Below are 22,151 nucleotides of genomic sequence, written 5' to 3'. Positions count from 1 at the left end.
TACCACTGAACTCCATAAGATCAAACTCATCATCATCAGAATCATCTGTGGAAAAAGTGTGAACAATCACTCTCTCCTGTTCAGGAGCACTCTCTAGAAACTTTGTGAGAATCACCTGATCAGATTCAGACAAAATTACTCTATAGAGACCTTTTTCATAACCCACAAAGATGCCTCTGGCATTCTTTACCCCACTTGGAGCTTCTGTTCTCACATGAGACCCGAAAACCTTAAAATAGGCAACAGAAGGTTTTCTATTAAACAACTTCTCAAAAGGAGAACATCCCAACTCTGTTGAGACTTTTCTCAACCACACGTGAAGATAGGACGCTAGAGATTCGGCCCAATATTCATGTGGCAAATGTGAACTCAGCAATTGCGCATGCATCCCCTTTTGCAATTCTTTGTTCACCCTAACACAGACACATTTCTTCCATGCTTCTTCGGAACTAGCAAGTTTGTGTCTTATCCCTTTTCCATCCAGGAACCTCTGGAAATCCTGTAAAAGAAAAACTGGCTTGTCATCTGTGAAAAGACAATCAATGTTAGCATCATGCATACTTTTAACCTTGTCACAAAACTCCTGAAACTTTTCTAAAGTTTCCTGCGGTTTCTTCATCATATAAACCCAAGAATAATTAGTGTAACAATCAACACACACAAGGTAATATTTTGCACCGCCCCTAGATGGTTCTAGAGGACCAATCACATCAGCATACACCCGCTGAAAAGCTCTGTGGACCTTCTTGGACACCTTCCTGGTGTTCACACTGGTCACACCTGCAAGAGAAATTTCGTTAGAATCAGAAGTATTACATTTCATGTAATCACTTTGATCAAAAGTCAACAAATACAGTCCATCTTTCTCTTTGGCAGTAAGAAACAGTTCTCCATCTTTGTAGATCTTGCATCTTTTAGCATCATAGTACAATTTTAGTCCCTTCTTTGCAATCTGCGAAGCACTCAGCAGACTAAATTTCAGTTCTGGAACCAGGTAAACATCGCTTATAGTCAAGTTCAGACTCTCAAGATACACAGTTCCAATTCCGGTCGCTTCCAGTTCTTGACCGTTGGCTTGTTTCACAGTGAAGCTTTGCTTCCTCAACGTCGAAAACAGTTCTCTGTGTGGGCAGAGATGCTTCGTGGTGCCGGTATCGATTATAAATGCGTTCCCAACATCTGGCGTGGTTCCTTTCGCCATCATCACCTTTGCAGGTTTCACCTGGCAGTTGGTACGGCTTTTGCTTGACGCCTCAGGCTTCGTAGAGCTATTCTTGGCTCCTTTTGACTGTCGCGGCTTCCTACAATTTCGCTGTAGATGCCCAGTCTGTCCACAATTGTGGCATCGGACGGCACTCAATGCTATGGCATGCTCTCCAGTAGATTCAGCAGTGGGAAGATTTGAACTCTGTTCTTGCCTCCCTCTGTCTTTCACTTCCAGTGCAGCAAGTCTGTCGTGTTCGTTCAGGACCACAGCACACACCCTTTCCGCGGTTAGCTGCTGAGCCGCCGGTAGGGAACCAAGCTGACTGGCAACAACCTTGTAGGTCCGGTTCAGGCTGTTTATCATCATGAAGCAAAACACTTCCTCCTGTAGACGGAAATTGCGTTCCACCATTTGTTGACGCAGGAACTTCATTTCTGTCAGGTGCGCTTGAACATTTCCATCAGGCGCTAATCTCAGATTGGTCAACTTCTCAAAATACAGCAACGCTGAAGAACCAGCATCTCTCTGATGCGTTGTACGCAGCGCGTTCCAAACCTCTTGCGCAAATTCCAAATGCTGTATATGCACAAGCTGCTCATCTGAGACACACAGAATTATAGCAGTCCTAGCCTTCACATTCTGTGACTCCCAAGCACGCGTTGGTGCTGCTGGGATGGGATTCTCAATCACCCCAAACAGTCTCTGATTCTGCAGCAGGGCCTTCATCTTTACAGACCAAGATGAATAATTGTTGTTGGTCAGGAGGGGTGGAGAAGGCAAGCCTCCCCCCTTCTTGGCATCCATTTTGAGTCCTTGCATTGACTCTGAAACACAAGCCTCTAAAATCCAATAGCTGGCTTGTTTACTCTCTGGACACCTGGCAACTCTGACACTGGCTGCGTTGGAAAGTCCCTTCCAGCAGTTCGTGAGGACCTAGTCATAACAAAACTTTGTTTACGCCTCTCTGAGGCATAGTCTGACTGTCCAGCCCTCTCGAGTAGCTTTCCATTTCTCCTCTCTGAGGCACAGCCTTCTGAAGGACGTTGCTTAGCAACAGCGCATTCCTTTCCTCGGACAGGAAACCACAAAAATGCCTGGTATGCAGGCCTCTTCTAAGTTGGAGCTGCTTTCCCACACTCGCTCTCCGTGAAGCAGAGAATAAATCATTCTGCATTCACACTCTTAAGCCCTTAAAAGTCTCATACCTTGAGCATCGGCTTGGCTGTCAGCTTCTTCTGGTCAGCTTCTGGCTGCAGAGAATCAGCCTCTCCCATCAGGCTTCCATGGAGCAGAGGAGGACAATTCACCAGCCTCTCATGCAGATGTCCGATGGATCGAAGAAAACAGCAACCATCCGAAGGCTGCCACTATTGGAATTCTGCCTGGGTCAGAGGAATGTGCCACAGCGTAGGCACCGGCAGATATTCCCGTCGACCTCCCCGCGTCTCCACTCTGCTGATAAGCAGGCGAGGTCCCGGCGATTCATCTCAGATGTGTGAGAGGAACACACCGTTCACCCTCTCTCCCCTTTGGTGTCCCCCAAGGAGGGGAAAGAAGCAGACAGAAAACTATTTACATCTTTTATTTCTGTCTCTCATATCAGTACAGAGAAACACGTCTGCACTCGACAACAGCAAGAAGAAACTCCACCCATGTACTTCCAGTACGGGTCATATGACACACACACTGAGCTAACATCCGGTGCTCAGTACGGATTGGACTGCCCCTTTGTTCCCATGGCAACAGTCACAAACATCCTGTCTGGCTTTCCAGCCACAAGCAGCTGACTGAGCTGCTGGAGCCTTTGCTTGCTGCAGCATTGGTGCTTTATGGTAACAGGAATCTCAACTAGATTTATACGTGACAGATAGCCATCCAACCTCTGCTTAAAAACCTCCAAGGGAAGATAGTAGGACTGTGTTCCACTGTGGAACAGCTCTTCCTGTTAGAAAGTTCTTCCTGATGTTTAGTCAGAATCTTCTTTCTTGTAACTTGATCCAAATGGTTTGGGTCCTAGCCTGTGGAGCAGGAGGAAACAAGCTTGCTCCAGCCTCCATATGACAGGCCTTTCAATATTTGAAGATGGCTATCATATCTCCTCTCATTCTCCTAAACATACCCAATCCCCTCAGCCGTTCCTCATAAGGCTTGGTTTTCAGACCCTTTATCATCTTGGTCACCCTTTTCTGCACACGTTACAGCTTGTCAATATCCTTATTGAATTGTGGTGCCCTATGGTTACCTGGCGTGCTCTGGTCCATGGGGTCACGAAGAGTCGGACACGACTAAACAACAACAAATGGTTACATCTACCAAGTGGTGCATTCCAAATGATCCATTCAAAATATCTGAGAATGGGGGTATAGATTGCACTCCAAGTATTGGGGGACTGATATGGATGGACAGAAAGGTGTTTGCATGTTTATGAAAGAATCTGCGTCCTTTGAAAACAAATGAAAATGAAACAAAAGCAGGCTGCCTTTTGCAATATCTGGGAAGGGTATGTGTGTGAGAGATATGCCTTGCAATGAAGGAACTTTGAATACACAATTCTTTATGGTCCAGTATTATAGCATTCTCACACACACAGTGATGTATGGTATTTTGTATACTGAATTTTCATTTTTAACTCTCTGCAGGACTCACAGGCAATCCAGGCCGACCAGGAGCTAAAGGTGAGTAGAGATGAATATTGGATGTGCATGTTTTCAATAGAAAATGCTCTTGTTCATACATTCAGACCAGGGCAACACTGCAATAGCCAGGCTATTTAGTCCCTCAGATTGTCTAAGAACCCCTCTGCTGCACAGTTAGCCTGCACTCTGGACTCTGCCCTCTGTGACTTCCTGTCTTAATCACACAGAGGCTCCTGTTTGTGCGATTCCCTGTTCCTCAAAACAAAAACAGGTGGAAAATCATTCTGTTCAGGACCTTAGGTGTTATGGTATTAATATGGAGGCCTCTATTACCTGCCCAAACAGAGGGACTCATGCCCTTTCTCATCATACTACTATTATAGGTCTATGCATCTTGAATATATGAACCAGGAAAAGGTGAGGAGTAGAAGCAAATAATTGCCCCTACTCTCTGCTGTCAGCTACAAAAGTCTCACAACCTCTGGCTTTGGATAGGGATGATGAGAAATATGGAGTACTACTGATTGCTCATAGGGCCTTTTCTAGGGTTGCATATTTCAAAAAGTGAAAATCCGGATACAAAAACACAAAAGTTGTTGAGCCAAACATCAACAATGCACCCAAGTTTTCGCAGACATTTTAAACAATTTTTGGAAATTCCGCCAGGATGCTATTTCCGAAGGGCAAATCCTGACTATGTCTGGGAAATTTTGGACATAAGGCAGCTCTGTCTTTTCTGATAACAGATGCATACACTTAATTCTGACAATCATTTGGGGCAATTGCCATTAGAGCCACTTTTGTGCCCTTATACCAGCAATTCCCAATCTTACTATAATAATTATCATTTTGGCAAAGTATTTAATGACACAGATATATCATGGGTCATAAACTTGTTTTCATTGAAGCCCTGGTAACATCTTTCCCTTTCCTTTCCTGTTTCCTCAGGTGAACCAGGTGCACCAGGCCGGGTTACTACTTCAGGTATGTATCACTGCTGTAGCAGGAAAAGTCCCATGCCTGATAATTGTCATACTGCCATGGTGCCATAATCTTTCCTCACAAAGTGATTTGTGGAACTTTTTGCTGTTTCAGATGGTGCATCAACTATTTCTGTCCCAGGACCTCCAGGTCCACCAGGGGCTGTTGGTCCTCAAGGCCCACCAGGTGTTCCAGGTGAGAACCTTTTTTAATTCCTTGCCCTTTTCATTTGCTTTATTCTTAATATTTCTCCATATGTAGGGATGAGGGAGAAATCTGTTCGGTTCACATTTAAAGCTGAATTTTTCAAATACACGCTTTCCCAAACAATATGAGAACCAAGACATAGCCATCCTTTGAAATTTTCAATTTTGTGATGCAGTTCTTCAACCACCTAATGTTCACAAAATGCATATATTTTTAAAAGGTTTGCATAACAACCAATATATTCATGAAAATACCTAACATAAAACATGTTATATGAGGATAAATTGCTTGCAAAAATGTTTATGTTAGTCAAAACGGCAAATTTGTTTGTTAGGAGTAATCTGCACTAAACTGCTGAAGAATTATGAGAATTTTTTTAAAAAAATTCTCAAACTGCTGCAGAAATATTGAGAACCAAATTTTGAATAGATAAATGAAAAACAGAAAGAACTGAAATTTACAGATCTTTCTGCTTTCATTGCAGTAATTCCTCTCAATATGGACCTTTACAGCTGTCTGCAAAGACTTGCTCCCTACTTGTCTCTCATTATCTGGCCAATGTTGTGTTGAAAAGCTGGTGATGGGACTGGATTTCTGGCTGATGCTTATAACTTGAGAACCTCTTGTAGAGGAAACACACACACACAAATACTATTATGTATTAGCATTCCTTTTGCCTTGGTGATGTATGGTTTTGCCACTGCTTAGTGCTATTTCTTGCGCTGTAGCTTAAAAAAACACATGGAATTGGAATACAAGTTTTCACCCGATAGCATCCACATTTGTGTGAAGTGATCCCCAAACTTATCCACCAACTGGAATCTATCCCTTTCTAGAGAAGAGTACACTCCTTTCTTTCTCAAACTAGCATACCTGCTGTAGCTGGAATTGCCTACCAGGACCTTTTCATTTAAGTACCTTCTGTTTTCTCTACTCAGTGAAACAGAGAATGCTCACAGAGTGCAAAAGGGTGTCTTGGTGGGAAGTACAAAGAGAATAGGACAATGGGAGAAATCATTTGTTTCAAAGCTATCACCCACTTGACAGTTGTGTACCATGCCAACGGCTATCAAAATCTGTTTAAATTTTAACTCAGCCTTTCAGGCAGTTGTATTATTTGTAAGTTTCTGCTCCATTTCTCAAGAGGAGCTTCATCCACTAAGGTTGCTTTATCCACTAAGGTGATCTAACTTCCCCCCTCTTTCCCCCTAAGGTCCTATTGGCCCAGCTGGACTTCCTGGATCTCAAGGTAATACATTCGGTGCAACTCCATCTTTGGATTCCTTCCTTTGTTTTCCAGTCCCTGTGTTTTTCCCTGTGCTCCACTTTAGCTCATCTTCTTTCAGCCTCTTCTGAAAGTTTCAGGGAGGTCACCTCCCTGAAACTCTGCAAAGCACCTCCTCCCTGAAACTCTGCTTTTCTCCATAGTCTTTCTGCCCCAGCCTAGCCTTGTCCCCCCCCCGCCCCCCGCTACACACGTTGCTACTTCCTCCCATCCTTATTACTTGTCTATCAAGCTGTGTTTCCTTCTTTCACACTGTAAACCCTTTGGGCAGGGATGTAATTGTTTTTGTTCGACAACCAGCTTCCATAAGCTTTCCTGCTAATTTCTGTCTTCCTGACATCTGTGGTGCGCTTGGTGGAGATGTGGGGGAGAGCCTTCTCCAGGGCCAGGTCTGAGCTTTGAAACACCCGGCCCAGAGAGGTCTGCTTCACCCACTTGCTGATGTTTTTTCACTATTTTGTGAAGATCTTTATTTTCTGATAGGCGCTTGGCCTGCTGAGCTGATGATTGTTTTATTGACTCTCTGGAAAAAGAGATGGTTGGGTTTTATTGTTACCATTTTTTGCCCCTCCATTCTTTTCTGTTTGCTAGGCTTTACTGTTTTAATATTTGCTGTAAGTTTCAGAGAAAGGGGTGGATGAATGAAAATAAATACAGTGTAGATGGCAAATGATACATTTCCAGACACAGCGTATGAATGACCTACAAGCCATGTACAGTGGTACCTCAGGTTACATATGCTTCAGGTTACATACGCTTCAGGTTACAGACCCCACTAACCCAGAAATATTACCTCAGGTTAAGAACTTTGCTTCAGGAAGAGAACAGAAAGCGTGCTCTGGCAGCAGGAGGCCCCATTAGCTAAAGTGGTGCTTCAGGTTAAGAACAGTTTCAGGTTAAGTATGGACCTACGGAACGAATTAAGTACTTAACCCGAGGTACCACTGTAGAGGATCCTTTCCTCTGCGTATAGTAGACTGGAAGATTAGCAACATTAGCTCAAGTAGTACAATCCAAAAACAAGTCTTGTGCAATCTCTTGCTTTCTTTTTTTGCCTCTTTCTTTTGGTACTACCTCCAAAATTTTTGGTTTAATTTGTGTGGTGAGGAAAATTGATTATCTAAGGACTTTGTTATGTACCGTATTTTTCGCCCCATAAGACGCACCGGCCCATAAGACGCACCTAGATTTTAGGGGGGGAAATGAAGGAAAAAATTTTTATTTCCCCCCCAGGTGCGCTGCGCTACACCAGGAGCTTGGGGCGTACGGAGCTCAGCGCGCCCCAAGCTTCTGCGTGCCGGCAAGGTCTCCGCTAGCGTGGGAGAGCCGGCGCCTCTCCCAGGGCTAGCGGACCCCTGCGCTAATCCAGAAGCTTGGGGCGTGCTGAGGTCAGCGCGCCCCAAGCTTCTGCATGCCGGCAAGCAGTCCGCTGCCGCCCCAAGCCTTGCGCACCCGGCGGGACCTAATGCCGGGTGCGGGAGGCTTGGGGCGGCAGCGGACTGCTTGCCGGCATGCAGAAGCTTGGGGCGCGCTGACCTCAGCACGCCCCAAGCTTCTAGGTGCGCGCAAGCAGTCCGCTGCCGCCCCAAGCCTCCCGCACCCGGCGGGACCTCCTGCCGGGTGCGGGAGGCTTGGGGCAGCAGCGGACTGCTTGCCGGCATGCGGAAGCTTGGGGCGCGCTGACCTCAGCCCGCCCCAAGCTTCTAGGTGCGCGCAAGCAGTCCGCTGCCGCCCCAAGCCTTGCGCACCCTGCCTTCAGGGCGCCCGACGCTCCGAGAAGCAGGCTGCTATCCGCAGCCTAGGCAACCCTGTGGGACCTCCCACAGGGCTGCCTGGGCTGCGGAATTGTTCCCGAAGCGTCGGGCGCTCTGCCTTCAGGGCGCCCGACGCTCCGAGAAGCAGGCTGCTATCCGCAGCCTAGGCAGCCCTGTGGGACCTCCCACAGGGCTGCCTGGGCTGCGGAATGGTTCCCGAAGCGTCGGGCGCTCTGCCTTCAGGGCGCTCGACGCTGCGAGAAGCAGGCTGCTATCCGCAGCCTAGGCAGCCCTGTGGGACCTCCCACAGGGCTGCCTGGGCGGCGGAATTGTTCCCGAAGCGTCGGGCGCTCTGCCTTCAGGGCGCCCGACGCTCCGAGAAGCAGGCTGCTATCCGCAGCCTAGGCAACCCTGCGGGACCTCCCACAGGGCTGCCTGGGCTGCGGAATGGTTCCCGAAGCGTCGGGCGCTCTGCCTTCAGGGCGCCCGACGCTCCGAGAAGCAGGCTGCTATCCGCAGCCTAGGCAACCCTGCGGGACCTCCCACAGGGCTGCTTGGGCGGCGGATATCTTCCTGAAGCCTGGAGAGCGAGAGGGGTCGGTGCGCACCGACCCCTCTCGCTCTTCAAGCTTCAGCGAAAGCCTGCATTCGCCCCATAAGACGCACCCAGATTTTCCCTTCATTTTTGGAGGGGAAAAAGTGCGTCTTATGGGGCGAAAAATACGGTAATACAAATTACAGATCTCCTACATGCAAGGCATTAAAGCCAAGGTGATGATAACACTATGGGTATATGTTGGTGCATATATATGACCAATATATGTGGGTGGGTGTTATGCTGTTTCCTACAAGGAATCATTTTCCATGCAGGAGTCCTATAGCACATCAAGCAGCCATAATGCTTTTGTTTGTTTGTTTTAATCATATTTATTAAAATTTCCAATAATAACAGAATAAGAAAAATAGAGAAGATAAAGAAAAGAAAGAAAAAGAAAGACAAATTTAAATTCTTACTTTCATAACCTTCTTTCTAGGACTCCCTCCTTCCCCTCCCGACTGTATTCCCCTTTCCCTAAGTTGGTTCCACAAGCTCTCATTCCCAATTAAAACCTAATATGTTTAACCCATTAGCCAATTTAAATTTATACAATCTTACCATCACTCCTCATCTTTAACAGAAATAGAAAAAAGATTTTTCCCCCAAGATCTGCCCCAATTTCCTTCCACGAATTCCCCCTTTTTTAAAAAAAACATGATAGATCAAGATACCAAAGTTATATAAAGAAATAGAAAATAAAAGATATAAGAAGATTCAAAAAGTTGGTTACATAGCCTTTGGATTCCAAGATTCCCCCTCCCTTCCCCGGTTTGAATTCCCCATGTCCATCAGTCTGTATGTTATCGGCCTGGAGATCTCAAGTCCACAGCCAAATTTTTCTCATTCCACCTTGCCGGTTTTCTTTAAATTTATTTGTTTTATTGATGTTTAACTTCAAAAATCCAGTCTAATAGAGGCCTTTAGTTTCCTTGGTCTTTGTTGCTCCTCCCATTGTTCTTTCCGTGTCGTAGTTGGTCCTTTGTTCTTTTTATTCCTTACTTTCTCAGGTTTCTTGTCTTGTTCAGCTGCTAAAACGTTCTTATTCCGAAGTCTAGTATCTCTACAGAGGTTTGTTATTCAGGAACAAAAACTTACGTCCAGTCCCTTCCTTTCTTCAATAGAAAATTCTATTATCTCCTTTTAATATAAACACCTCTGTAGACAAAATAGTATTTCAGTTTTGCAGCTTTCCCAGAAGATAAGACCTGTGCACATCCCAGAGTAGTTTTCCACATGTCCCGAAACCCCTCTAGGGGGATTGCAGTAACTTTGTATCCTCTAATCCAAAAGTCAAATTGTTGTTTCTTTTCCCCCCCGACAGTTTGTATCCATATTATATCAAATTATAACAGAATTAACCAGCAAAATACTTGTAACAAAGTCCTCTTTATATTCTCAAAATTTGACAGCTACTTTGACAGCTGTCAAATTCTCCGTCTCTCTTCGCCAGGTTCTACGAATCGCCCCGGTTCCCAGGGGGGGTTGCCTTTTCCCTCTCACCCTCCACTTTTCTCCTCCAGCACAATTCTTGTAATTTCGCATCGTGGAATTAATAATTTTTATCAGCAATAAACTTCTGGATCGATCTTGGTTACCCAGTCCTTGTTTTAGCATGTTTACAATCGGGGGGACTGACTTCCTTTTTAGATCGCCCCCGCTCGTGCCGAATCCGAAAAAAAATTCTTTTTTTCTCCTTTTATACCCGGTTACCCAATTACTCACGGGTTGTTGTTAAAAGTCCGAATTTCCAATGGAAGAAGCCAGCGCTCTCCGTCGAATGGCATGCGGCTGCGCTCGGCAGGGGAAGCGGAGGACTCACAGCACCACGCCGCTCCCCGGCACCCGATCGGAAGCCTTTAAAAAGGCTCCTTCACGAGTCGGGAGGGCGCTAGCGGTGCCAGCCGAGTCACCATGTCCACGGGCTCCGTGCCCGTGGTTTTTAAGGGTCCCCGCGTCGCCGGCGCGGTAGGACCCAGCCCCTGCCGAGCAGACTCCCTCCGGAGCTCGGAGGGAGTCCGCCATTCGGCGATGGCGCCAACCCGGAAGTCCAAGCAGCCATAATGCTTTTGGCAGACCTGTTCATTTAAGTAAGCGTTGGGGAACCTTCAGCCCTCCAGACATTGTTGGATCTCCAACTTCCATCAGCCCCAAAAAGCATGACCAGGGAGGATGGGATTTGTAGTCCAATCGCATCTGGAGGACCACGGGTTTCCCTCACCAATTGAAACTTCATTCCAGTCTTTCCACATTTGTCCACATTAAGGAATCCCCAGGTTTTTCTGGCCTTATCTCTCTCTGCAGTATCATCATTGCCATGCAAGACACATAAACTGAGGACCAGTTCAGGTCCTATCTAGATTAGGTTTAAGCTAAAAAACATAATGCCTACATGCATATTAGGTGGAAACCAGAACCTGACAACTTGAGTTTCAACCAGTGTGCTTATTTGTGCTGAATTAAATAGTCTGTCATTTCTTATGTTCTGATGCAGGTCCTCGTGGTGAGAAAGGTGACCCAGGTGAAGCCACCATTGTGGAAACCGTCCGTTCAGGAGTTGGTGCTTCAGCTGCTCAAGGTAGAGAAAATTGTCTCTTCTACGCTTCTGTTTGTGAAGTCAACTCTTAAAATACTGGCACTTTCTAAGGGACTGTTTATGCCTTCAAATGTTCTTGTGGTTTGTGTCTGCCCTCCCAAACAAGCCATAAGTCCAGGTTTGTATGACATGACAAGCCAGACCATGGCTTCTTTTCTGGCAGGGTGGCAGCAGTAGGAATGGAGAGGAGTGAAGTACCCACAATTTTAGCAGTATAACCAAGGGCTAACCCACACATCCTCTTGTCTTACTGCTTTTTCCCGGGAAAAACTGCTCTTTAGCACCCAGTCAGAGCAAATGGCAATTGAGGTTTCCCTCGGATTGCCATTTGTTCCTATCTGTTGCCAAAGAGTGGGTTTTCTTTTGGAAAGAAGCAGGCCAAGGGGGAAACCACTATGACCCACTCAAGCAGAAAACCCCTTAGACTTGTGCATTCTAGGCATAGCCTAGATGAGATAAATTTGGATGAGCCCCAAGTTTATTTTAACTGTAATTTAATGTGACACATGTACCAGACCATTATCTTTACTTTGGAGCAATACACTTTTATCTCCTATTCAAAACCAAGTCAAACTAAGCCCAAACCTACTTATTGCTATAAAATAAGAGGGTGAGTGGTCATTTAGAGTCACTGGTTTGTTTTAGAGACAGGGGGATCCTGAGTTAATTGAAATATCATTTTACTATATAGATCAAGTCAGATACTTAGCCCATCTAGTTTTCGTTTATTGTATTGGGCGTTTTTTTGTTTTGTTTTGCTTGCAATTTACCCTGCCAAAATTTTCACTTTTCTCTCAGCTTTCCTCATTCTCAACTTTTTTCCTTAAAAGAAAAAGAAAAAAAGACACAGTTATTTTACGTTTAATCTTTGCCCCATGCCTCACACTTCAAGCAGGATAGAATGTTTCTTTGGGCATTGTCACAAGATATTACTTTTTAGTGTTGGTCGTGTCACTTGTGAATGTTGGTGTGGATTTCAGTATGGAAGTGAACAACTTTCAAGACAGTTGGTTGAATCTAAGTCATGCTCAGAGTAAACACTTTGAAATCAAGGGACTTGGGTTACTAGTTCTTCTTCTTCTTCTTCTTCTAAATGTATATACCATATACCACCTTTCATTTTGGGAAGAAAGACCAATGGAGCTCAAGGTAAGTTGTCTATTGATTTCAGCAGGTCTACTCTCAATGCACCTTAGTTAGACAGAACCCAAAGTGTACGTTCTTGTCAATGGAGCCTCTTTCATTTTGATTTATAGACACATGAGATGATTTAGCCATCCTTTCAAATACAACTGCTGTCTGGTTTCCTTTAATATTTTAACCCGTGAGATCATTTATTATTATTATTAAAAGCAGCCTCTTTCTGTTTCTAAAATATGCTGCGGTAGCAGCAGTTGTGTAATACTTCTGTTTCCCTTTTTCGTCTAGTGGTACCAGAGATGCAAGGACCGCCAGGACCCCCTGGACCGCCAGGACCTCCAGGTATAGACTCTCTATTCTGTACTAGCATATAAGTGAAAAAATGGTGGTGAGGAAGCTAAGTAGAAAAAAAAAGCATTCTGTAAGTCTTCCTATACTAAAAAGGGAATTTCACACAAAACCACTTTGCAGTTTATATTTATATGTACTTTTTATATAAATATTCCCGATGGCTTCTAATCTGTCCCCTTGATAGTCTTGGCAGAAAACCAGCAGTTTTCTGATCAGCGTGATATAAAGTGAACTGAAGCATTTCATAGACACAAAGAGAGAAAGACAACATACACACTCTACAGAGTGCCCTGAAATCATGTTTATTTTAGCAGGTGGCAAGAAAAACAAGAACTGAGCTGCTGCCGTTAAAAAAAAAATCACCATTGCAATACCTCGTATTCTGTTAGAATAAAACCTTTGTAAGAAATTAGCAGCTACTTAAAGAGGTCACGTTTTGTGTAGTTAAACTGCTGTACAAGATGGACTTTGCAAGATATAACTTCTGAGTTGACTATGAACAAAAGTGTGCCTTAATGAATATAAAGATTTAAAAACCTGGAAAGTTTGATAAACAGTCCTTTAATATTAGGTCAGACAGGAAAAAAACTGACCTCATCAGGCAACATCTTTGTTATGAGGTAGCATCAGGAAATGCCTACACAATGTGCTACATCCTAGCCTGTGGATAGCCTTATATCTCTGTCAAAGTCTATTGCTTCATGCACATGCCTAGCCAGCCATGGGCTGGTAGGTGGTACACTCTATTTGAGTCCCCTATCCATGGCTGCCACATGTCCAGTGACTGTGTGAATAGGCCCTAAAGCTGTCTCTATTTTTGGAAGTCGGTAGGTATGGAGGGAACAGAGAGGCAGGATAGAACTCCAAGCATTATGAAAAGAAATGGGAGTCCAGTGTTATTCTTTCCTCTCTTTTTCCCCCAGGCGCTTTTGTTCAAGGCCCACCAGGACCTCGTGGCATACCAGGTAAAAAGGGCTTTTGTTTGATTTAAGAACTTCCCTTTGAGGGATTTTCAAAAGCTGCTCTATTGTTTTGGTGAAACGCAGTTTTAATGCACGCATTTCTGAAGAATTTGTTCAGTGAAAGCACAAGCTGATCTGCCTGTGTGATTTCCAGACTTCCTCCTCTCTTCCTTCTGTAATAATTGACAAGTCTCAGACCATGTGTGTGAGTACTTGTGACTTGGGAACTAAAATGTGACTTCAGTATGTGATAGCCTTGGTATATGCTACTTCAGAATAAAGCACTGTCCTTTGGCCTCACCCAGTTGGTTTTAGGTCCCACCCACCTGTCCCTCAGAGGGCTGGCAAGATAAGAATCTGGCCCTTGGGATAACAAAAGTTCCTTACTCTTGCTCTAGATGATGTTGAGCTCCAGCGCCAACTCAGCCCTAATCACCATAGCCACTGGTTAGAGGTGATGGGAGTGGAAGCCTTACTCTACAGACTGGTGCAGTTGTATAGGAGCCTGAGTTTGCTAAGAGGGTTATGAATGTAGGTAGAATGAAAGCAGGAAAGCAGAAGAGAACAGGTCTCTAAGGCTCAACTTTTCCTTTGCTGCAACCTGACCCAATGAATGGTCCGGAAGCAGCTAATGCTGCAAAGTTGCTGGAGCTAAGTGGGTGCAGACCTGAACATTAAAAAAAAAGGATCTGGCAGATCCACCAGCAGTGGTGCTGGTCTTGGTCCATTCTGCTGGTCAGAGGGCAGGAGACCCTGAGTGTTCCCCATCACTAAGCACCAGAGAGCTAATGGGCCTTTCTTAATTGCCAGCTCACTCAGCCCTCAATAACTGAATAACTCTTAAAAATTTTCCTTATGGGAACCAGGAGCTATTGATGCACTGTAATAACCTGGTTGTGCGGTTTCCAATCTTTCTCACAGGTGAACCAGGTCAGCCAGGTCTACCAGGAGCCTCTGTGTCAGGTGAGTCTAAATGCACTCTCTTTCTTATCAGCCCCTTCCTCTCCTGCCTCTGAGTCTGACCTGCCCTCTTCCACAGCCTCTTCCTGATCACTAAACCCTGTTTCCCCTTCAGCTTCTGACACCACCTCCCCCTAGTCTGTTCCTTCTTCTCCCTCTGACCACTCATTGTCATCCCACCACCTGGCTCTGAGCCTTCTTCCCTGGGGGTTTCCCAGCTGCTCCCCCCCCCCACTTCTCTGCATCCAGCCAGTCCATGACAATCAGCCTTCACCAACCTGGTGCTCTCCATACATTTTGGATTACAATTCCGTCAGCCCCAGCCAGCAGGGCCACAATGATCAGGGATGGTAGGTAGGCCGGAACATCTGGAGGGCACCATGTAATGAAGGAGGCTCTAAACAGGACAATGTCACATGTGAAGCCCCTGTTCTCTCCACCACCCCCTCTCCAGATTTCTCATCACCATCTCCCTGATTCCTGTTTGCAGGTGCTGGAGTTGCCATCCAAGGACCACCTGGATTACCAGGACCACCAGGGCCCAAAGGAGAGAAAGGTTTGTGAAGAGCACTGAGCACCCTTTTGCATCTTGAACTTTGTGTGAGAGGCAAAATCTGTGGCTTCTGGCATGCTGTGATGAGCCTTGCTCCTAGCTGTAAAAGTGCTCAGCTGTGATGTAATGTAAATCATTGTGGGTGACCCTCTTGAGAAAGCTCTTTTGCTGCTTTTCTTACCTCTTCCCACAGGGCAAAATAAATTGTTACAGTTCTCCTAAGCCAGGAGTGGGGAACCTCAGGCTTAGAGGCCAAGTGTGGCCCTGTAGGCTTTTCTGTGTGGCCCCCAGGATTCTTTCCAGGCCACCCTCCACTCCCCATGCTTTACCAGCCCTACTTCATCCCCTTGAGTGGTTGGAATGTATACTTAAACTCAGACAATGCCTTTTGGTTTCCTGTATTGAGGACAGATGGATGGGTGGAAGGGTGTAAAAACTAGCCTACTGTACAAAGGTAGCATTTGCAGTCACTGATTGCCCACTTTTGCCTCTGACCCTACCCACCACTGGCACGTGGCCCCCAGAAAATTGTCCTGATGGGAATGTGGCCCTCGCTCTGAAAAAGCTTTCCCGCCAATGTGACTTGGACTTTTATCCTTAGAAGGAGTGCAATTAGAAAGGTCCACAGGCTTGCTGAATGGAGTCAATGAACACATGTTTTTCTTTGTTTTCCTGTTAGGTGATGCAGGTGTACCAGGAGCTCCAGGCATCCCTGGAGGAGGTAAGATGACAGCATCAGTAATGTACACTTTTGTATATAGTTTAACCATCATAGCCATCCCTAGTGTTAAAGCTTTCTGAAATGTATTGTGTCTTCTTCCTGGGCAAATAAAATAAGGCAATTCAGCTCACAGAGCAGGGCTGAAAATCCCAGTCATGCCACAGAGATGCTGAAGAACTCGGTCTCTGAGGAGTCTTGGTCTGGGGCCATGACAGGTTAAGGAGGCCTGTCATTCTCCTCTCATGTGGCAAATGCAGGCTTGTGAAACACACACAGTTGCTTTGTAATGTACTGTTTCATCCTATGTGTCAGTATAATGCACTTAAGTACAATGGCCTTTTTAGGCTGTGCCTTGCTTCCATAGTAATAAAAACAAATCAACCTTTGTACTTCTGCAGCTGGATCAAGAGCATCTCAGGGTCTTCCAGGTCCCCCAGGTCCTCCTGGACCTCCAGGCCTAGGAATCAGTGGAATTAGTTCGGCCCGAGACATTCAGCTGATGATCGCTGAGTACCTGCAAAGTAAGTCACACACCTTTTGTTAGAGTCATACTATCATGTCACTATCTGACAGCACTCAGTTCAGACCCCTTTGGGGGTTTGGGGAAAGTCTGGAGCTTGTTTGCCTTCTGATCATCTAATATCTGATTTATTGTGGACATTTCAGATTGCAGGTAGAAAGGGGCTGGAATGCCTCCTGCCTCCTGCCATTCAAAACTTAAGTTTCAATATACCCCAATGAAATTTTCCAGTTAAACCTTCAGCAGAATACATATATGTACTTTTCATTTCAGTGTCAATTAAACCATTGTACTTAACAGGCAGGGGTTCATGGAAGTTGTCCAACAACTGGAGAGGCAGGGGTTTCCTACCTCTGGTCCAGGTATATGGCTCCTCCCTAGGGACTAAGAGAACCTTAGCACTAAACAAATAATACAGACCAATATATTAAAAAGCTTGGACTCTGGATCCCAAAGTACCCTACTTAAACCTTTGTATGAGAGCAGATAACAAATTATTCTATGGTAGGAGCAGCCAAGGGGTGATGTAGAATAATCAAGAGTGTGTATGATTTCGTAGGGTTATGCTGGTGGAGCTGCAGGAGAACCACAAAAACCATGTAATCACCACACCCATCCACTCCAGTAATGATTGTACTCTGCCCTTCTGCTTCACTAGGTGACAGTGCATCCTATCTGGTTGGACCTCCTGGTCCTCCAGGACCACCAGGAATGATTACCGCCATTGGTGAGGAATCCTTGGACTACACTGAACTGGCCCGCCGTGTCGTGAGCTACATGTCTGGTAAGCACCATGCTTTCATGGCTCGTCAATTTTGTTCCATCTCTGGACAAACCAGAAAAGCAGGACTAATTTTCTTTTATTTTCATAGGAGTGGATGTTCGCCAGTATTTCATTGGACCCCAAGGTCCCCCAGGACCCCCTGGCCCCCCTGGACTGGGAGGAGACAGCTTATCTGTGTCCCTGGACTATGATGAATTGACAAGACGGGTTGTCAGCTATATAACAAGTAATGTCATATGCATATCTATTATGTTGCACTAAGTGATTTTCCCCAACAGCACTGTGAGATGCAAATTGGCTTTTTGGTACTACCTGTTGGCTGCAGGCCCCTTCGTAAATTTTGCAACCACATGTTGTGTGTGTATGGTTACACACTCCTTGGTATAGAAATCCCTTAGGATGCCACACACAGGTGGGGCCTATAGTTATAGGATGCTTATTCTTTACCCATTTGCCACCACCCAATATCTTCATGTGTACTCACTTTTTGCTACAAGGGCTATCAGGGCATGTCCCACTATGTTTGGATGATATGCTGTAGTGGTCAGTAAGAATATACTATTGCTGATTTCCATTTACACTGAATAATCCATTTTTTGGTGGCTGTTAGTTCACAGAATTCTCAGAGTAAACTGAAGAGTTGACCCAGAGAACATTTTCAGGAATTTAGGATGTGAAGCACTGTAATATTATTTTCCCCCTAACATTTCTCTACAAAACACTACATACTATAGGAGTGCTTTGAAAATAAATCTTACAGAGATGCTTTCAATAATCCAGTATTTAGCACATTTACTGCTTCAACACACTAAGAGCCACACCATAGTGGGTTAAGGGTACTATGTTGTTGTTAAACTGCAGTTCCCAGGATTCATTGAGGCAAGTTATGTGATTTAAATGCACGGTGTGGATGTGAGCATCTTGCCAGAACCACAATCATGAATTGCAGTAGTGACTGGAACTATAGTAAGCCTTGCAATCCTATCAAGCCATCTTGGGAAATCTTACGGACTCACAACTATTGGATTTTAGGCTTCCCTACAATGACCAATGGTTCATAGACACCCAACTTGGATTTACCCCTCTGTGCTCATCTCTGGGTTTTAAAAAGAGTTGAAATGCAGTGGAGACATCTAGGTATCCATTTAGTTCAGTGAAGCAAAGGTGTGGTTCCACCTCAATCCCAGGAGGTAGATTGCTACCCAGGAGGTAGATTGAGTGGTTGTATTCCTACTTCAGCTGAAATTGCGTAATGGAGGAAGTAGCTCAGTAGCAGAGCACATGCTATACATGCCAAAGGTCTGAGGTTCAATCCCCAGCATTTCCAGATAGATCTGGGAATATCCCTTGCCTGGAACCCGGGAGAGCTGCTGTCCATCTTTGTAGATAATACGCTTGCGGAAAACTCTCCCCAAGGAGGCCCATCTGGTGCCTTCATTACGTATCTTTAGGCATCAGGCAAAAATGTTTCTCTATAACCAGGCCTTTGGCTGATTGAACATTCTATTGTCTTTAAAAGGTATTTGTGGGTTAAAGGTGTGTGTGTTTTATTATGTGTTTTGTGTTCTCATTTTGTATTTTTATGTTGTGAAGTGTCCTGTGATCTTCTGATGAAGGGTGGTATACAAATTTAATAAATAATAATACTGAGCTATATGGACCAATGGTCTGACTCTGTATAAGGCAGCTTCTTATGTTCCTACGGACACATTCTAGAAATGAGCTGTAAGATCACTGCCAAAAGTAGTATGTGCTTTATAATTTCTTTTGCAAAGAGACTACAAGTGTGAGGTGCATAGTCCTAATTATTCCTCAAGACATAGCTAATTCTGCCACTCTTAATCCTCACTTTGTTATACAAGCTAACAGAGTAGGACAGAAAAGTCCTTCTGCCTTTTGTTTAGCTATTCTGTCCTGGCAATGTGGGTAGGGACAGAGGGGATTTGCTTGCATAGTGGGGGAAAAGTGTGTGTGTGTGTGTGTGTGTGTGTGTGTGTGTGTGTGTATAAATCATGCCTCAGATACTTATTCACATTCTTCCTTCTTTCAGACTCAGAATTTGATCGCTTTGTAGGGCCACCTGGGCCACCAGGCCCACCAGGCAGTGCACTTTCCTCCATCACTGCAGAGGACATCTCCGCCTACTTACAAAGTAAATATGATTTGCCATACTCTGTGCTTGGGTACCATGTAGGAGTCTGGGATTTCTTGTGGGGGGTGGGGAGTTGCTGGGCTTTCTAGGACAGAGTAAAGGAAAAAGAAGGGGGGGGGGGAGAAAAATTGAGCCACGTTCAATATGCAGCAATACAGTGAATCCTAATATTCTAAGATCTGGGTGTGTTAGTCATCACTAGCAAAGGATGCTAGTGACAAAATAGTATGATTGGTCAATCAGCTGATCTAAAATTCTGCTGGTAGCTCCCTATAATGAAAGCTATGTGATACTTTGACTTTCCTTGCTAACAGGGTAAAAGGGTGTCATCACCCCACCCTGCTGCCAAAAAATTAATGATACTGAATCAAAAATTACAAAGGTATAAAATAGCATGCCATCTGGACATGCCAATGAAGTTGTTTTTAAACATAATGGTGGCTAAGTGCATATGATTGTGCTGTTAGAATGGGGGGGGGGCGGCGAATGACATAGGAGAAAGAATTCAAGCAAAGGGTCTGCTTGCAATTTCTTAAAAAGCACATAATTAACCCAGTTTCTTCTTCTTCCAAGGTTTGGGGTACTTCACACTCTCTGGACCCCCCGGACCACCAGGTCCACCAGGCCCTCCAGGACCACCTGGCTTGTCAGGAAGTGGCCTTGTTTCCTATGGTGATGATCTTTGGACTGACCAGTTCAGAAGTGACTTGATTAAGTACCTTACTAGTAAGTCACACACGCAAAACCACTTCCACAATTTTGATTGCTATAACCGGCTGTTGCTCTTCTTGAAATTTCAAGTCTGGGCCTCATCCTGGCACTATGCCTAGGGCTGATCTCATAGCTCTTTTGTAGCAGCTGAGAAATGCTTACTACAGCTGCTATCCTGGACTGAAAAGTCCCTCAAGAAATCAAAAGTATTGAATATGGTTTTGTCTTAAGGTGGATCCTAAGATTTATTTCTGTTTGGTCATCTTTGACATGTATCATTTATGGAAGAGACTTGTTCTTTAATTTGTGCTTCCTTTACTGTAACCAGAAGGTCTAAAAAATAGCACCTTAGCTGGTAGGGCATAACCTCTAACCATCAACTCGGTCTCAAGTAGCATCCTCTCGCTTTAATGAAAAGCTTTCCAGAGACAGGTTCTCTTTGGGGCACCATGCTGCGCCAAGTTTACTAAAATTACTAAAATTGCATCCTGCTACAGTAAACTTAAAGAGGCTTACATCAATATCATCAACATACTATCAGGTTCTTGCCTGTGGGTGGAACTGACAGTGGATAACCACTCCTGTTAGGAATAATGGGTGGAATTGGGAAGGCACTAGATCCTTCAGATCCCACTGCTCCCTCTGCATGCCCCCAAACCGTCCCAACACATTTTGGTTTTGGGATGTCAAGAGTTCCAAAACTGATAGGGCTGGGTTTGTGGAAGTTGTGGGGATGGGAGGAGGATTCAGCATCAGAGCTCCCTTGAAGAAGATCTGATGTATTGTGTGACCTTCTGGGATGCCGTCCCTGAGCACTCTTTGCTGGCTTCAGCACCCCTGTAGAACATTCCATTATAACTGGTGCAGCTCCATTAATACCCATTGCTGTGTTTTGTAGGTGACGATATTCGTGGCATCATCAGAGGCCCCCCCGGGCCTCCAGGACCACCTGGTATAGGAGGAGATGGCAGCTTGATGGCTGAATCTTACAGAAGGTCTCTAAATTCAGATGGGTCGTATGGTAGGTCCGTAAGTTCTGCCACATCCTATGATGCATCACTTGCCACAGGGGGATCATACAGCAGCTCATTGGGAAGCAATGGAGCATATGGTGGATCTCTTGGAGCTGGTGGATCTCTTGGAGCTGATGGATCTCTTGGAGCTGGTGGATCACTTGGAGCTGGTGGATCATACGGTGGATCTCTTGGAGCTGATGGCTCTTATGGTGGATCTCTTGGAGCTGATGGTTCTTATGGCGGAGCGATTGGAGCAGGTGGATCTTACGGTGCTGCAGCGGGTGGATCTTACGGTAGTTCAACTGGAGCAGGCGGATCACAGATGAGGTCTACAGGTGCAGGAGGATCCTATAGTGGATCATTTGCTGGGGCACTGGATTACAATGAGTTGGCAGCCAGAGTGTCAGAAAACATACAAAGTAAGTATATCCATATTTTACCCCATGCTATCTAAAGTGCTGTGGACTGTTTAGAGTGTGTGTGTGTGTGTGTGTGTGTGTGTGTGTGTGTGTGTGTGGGACATGTGATTCTTAGACCATTAAGTTGTGTTCCACTCCTTTGAATATATGTAGTGTAGATTCCATGAGCTATTCTAAGGAAAAACTTGGCATTATTTTTTGAAATGACCCTAAAAGTGCACACATGAGAAATGTTAAATTGAAACGTGCTGTATGTACCTCTGAGGGAAATCCCAGGAGCAGGTTCCTTCCTTGACTGCTTGATCTTGGATTATCACAGCAAAACAGTTTCATATATGTGCTCAGCAGAATTGGTGCAAAAAGTTTCCCCAGAGGATCAAAACATTAAATCAGTTTCCTAACTCATATTAGAATCCTTCACCAGCACTAGGGCTGATGTGAGTTGTAGGCCAAAACATCTGGAGGGTACTAGGTTGGTGAAGGCTGAAGTACAATGCTTCAACTATGGGCTGAGTCTTTTTCTGGAGTGTTAAGGATGCTTTAAAAGTAGTACAGAAAAATGCCACGGCTTCAAAGGGCGGGGGGTGGGGGGTGGGAAGAG

The 22,151-nt window shown here is 45.1% G+C and overlaps 1 protein-coding gene across 1 annotated transcript in view; it reads left to right on the top strand.

Annotated features, from left to right (window-relative positions):
- COL17A1 (collagen type XVII alpha 1 chain) overlaps positions 1-22,151 on the top strand; it is a 75,061-nt gene that overhangs the window by 45,640 nt on the left and 7,270 nt on the right. The window contains 16 exon segments of the mRNA XM_081191997.1: positions 3,847-3,882; positions 4,792-4,827; positions 4,939-5,019; positions 6,245-6,280; positions 11,160-11,243; positions 12,690-12,743; positions 13,676-13,717; positions 14,636-14,677; positions 15,165-15,230; positions 15,907-15,948; positions 16,347-16,469; positions 17,127-17,252; positions 17,341-17,478; positions 19,303-19,404; positions 19,978-20,130; positions 21,014-21,550. Coding sequence (XP_081048123.1) covers positions 3,847-3,882; positions 4,792-4,827; positions 4,939-5,019; positions 6,245-6,280; positions 11,160-11,243; positions 12,690-12,743; positions 13,676-13,717; positions 14,636-14,677; positions 15,165-15,230; positions 15,907-15,948; positions 16,347-16,469; positions 17,127-17,252; positions 17,341-17,478; positions 19,303-19,404; positions 19,978-20,130; positions 21,014-21,550 — 1,698 coding nt within the window.

Source organism: Podarcis bocagei (genome assembly GCF_964188305.1).
Source record: "Podarcis bocagei genome assembly, chromosome: 4".
NCBI classification, from domain to species: domain Eukaryota; kingdom Metazoa; phylum Chordata; class Lepidosauria; order Squamata; family Lacertidae; genus Podarcis; species Podarcis bocagei.
The sequence above is the reverse complement of the archived record's forward strand: the minus strand, read 5'-3'. Positions and strand labels throughout refer to the sequence as shown.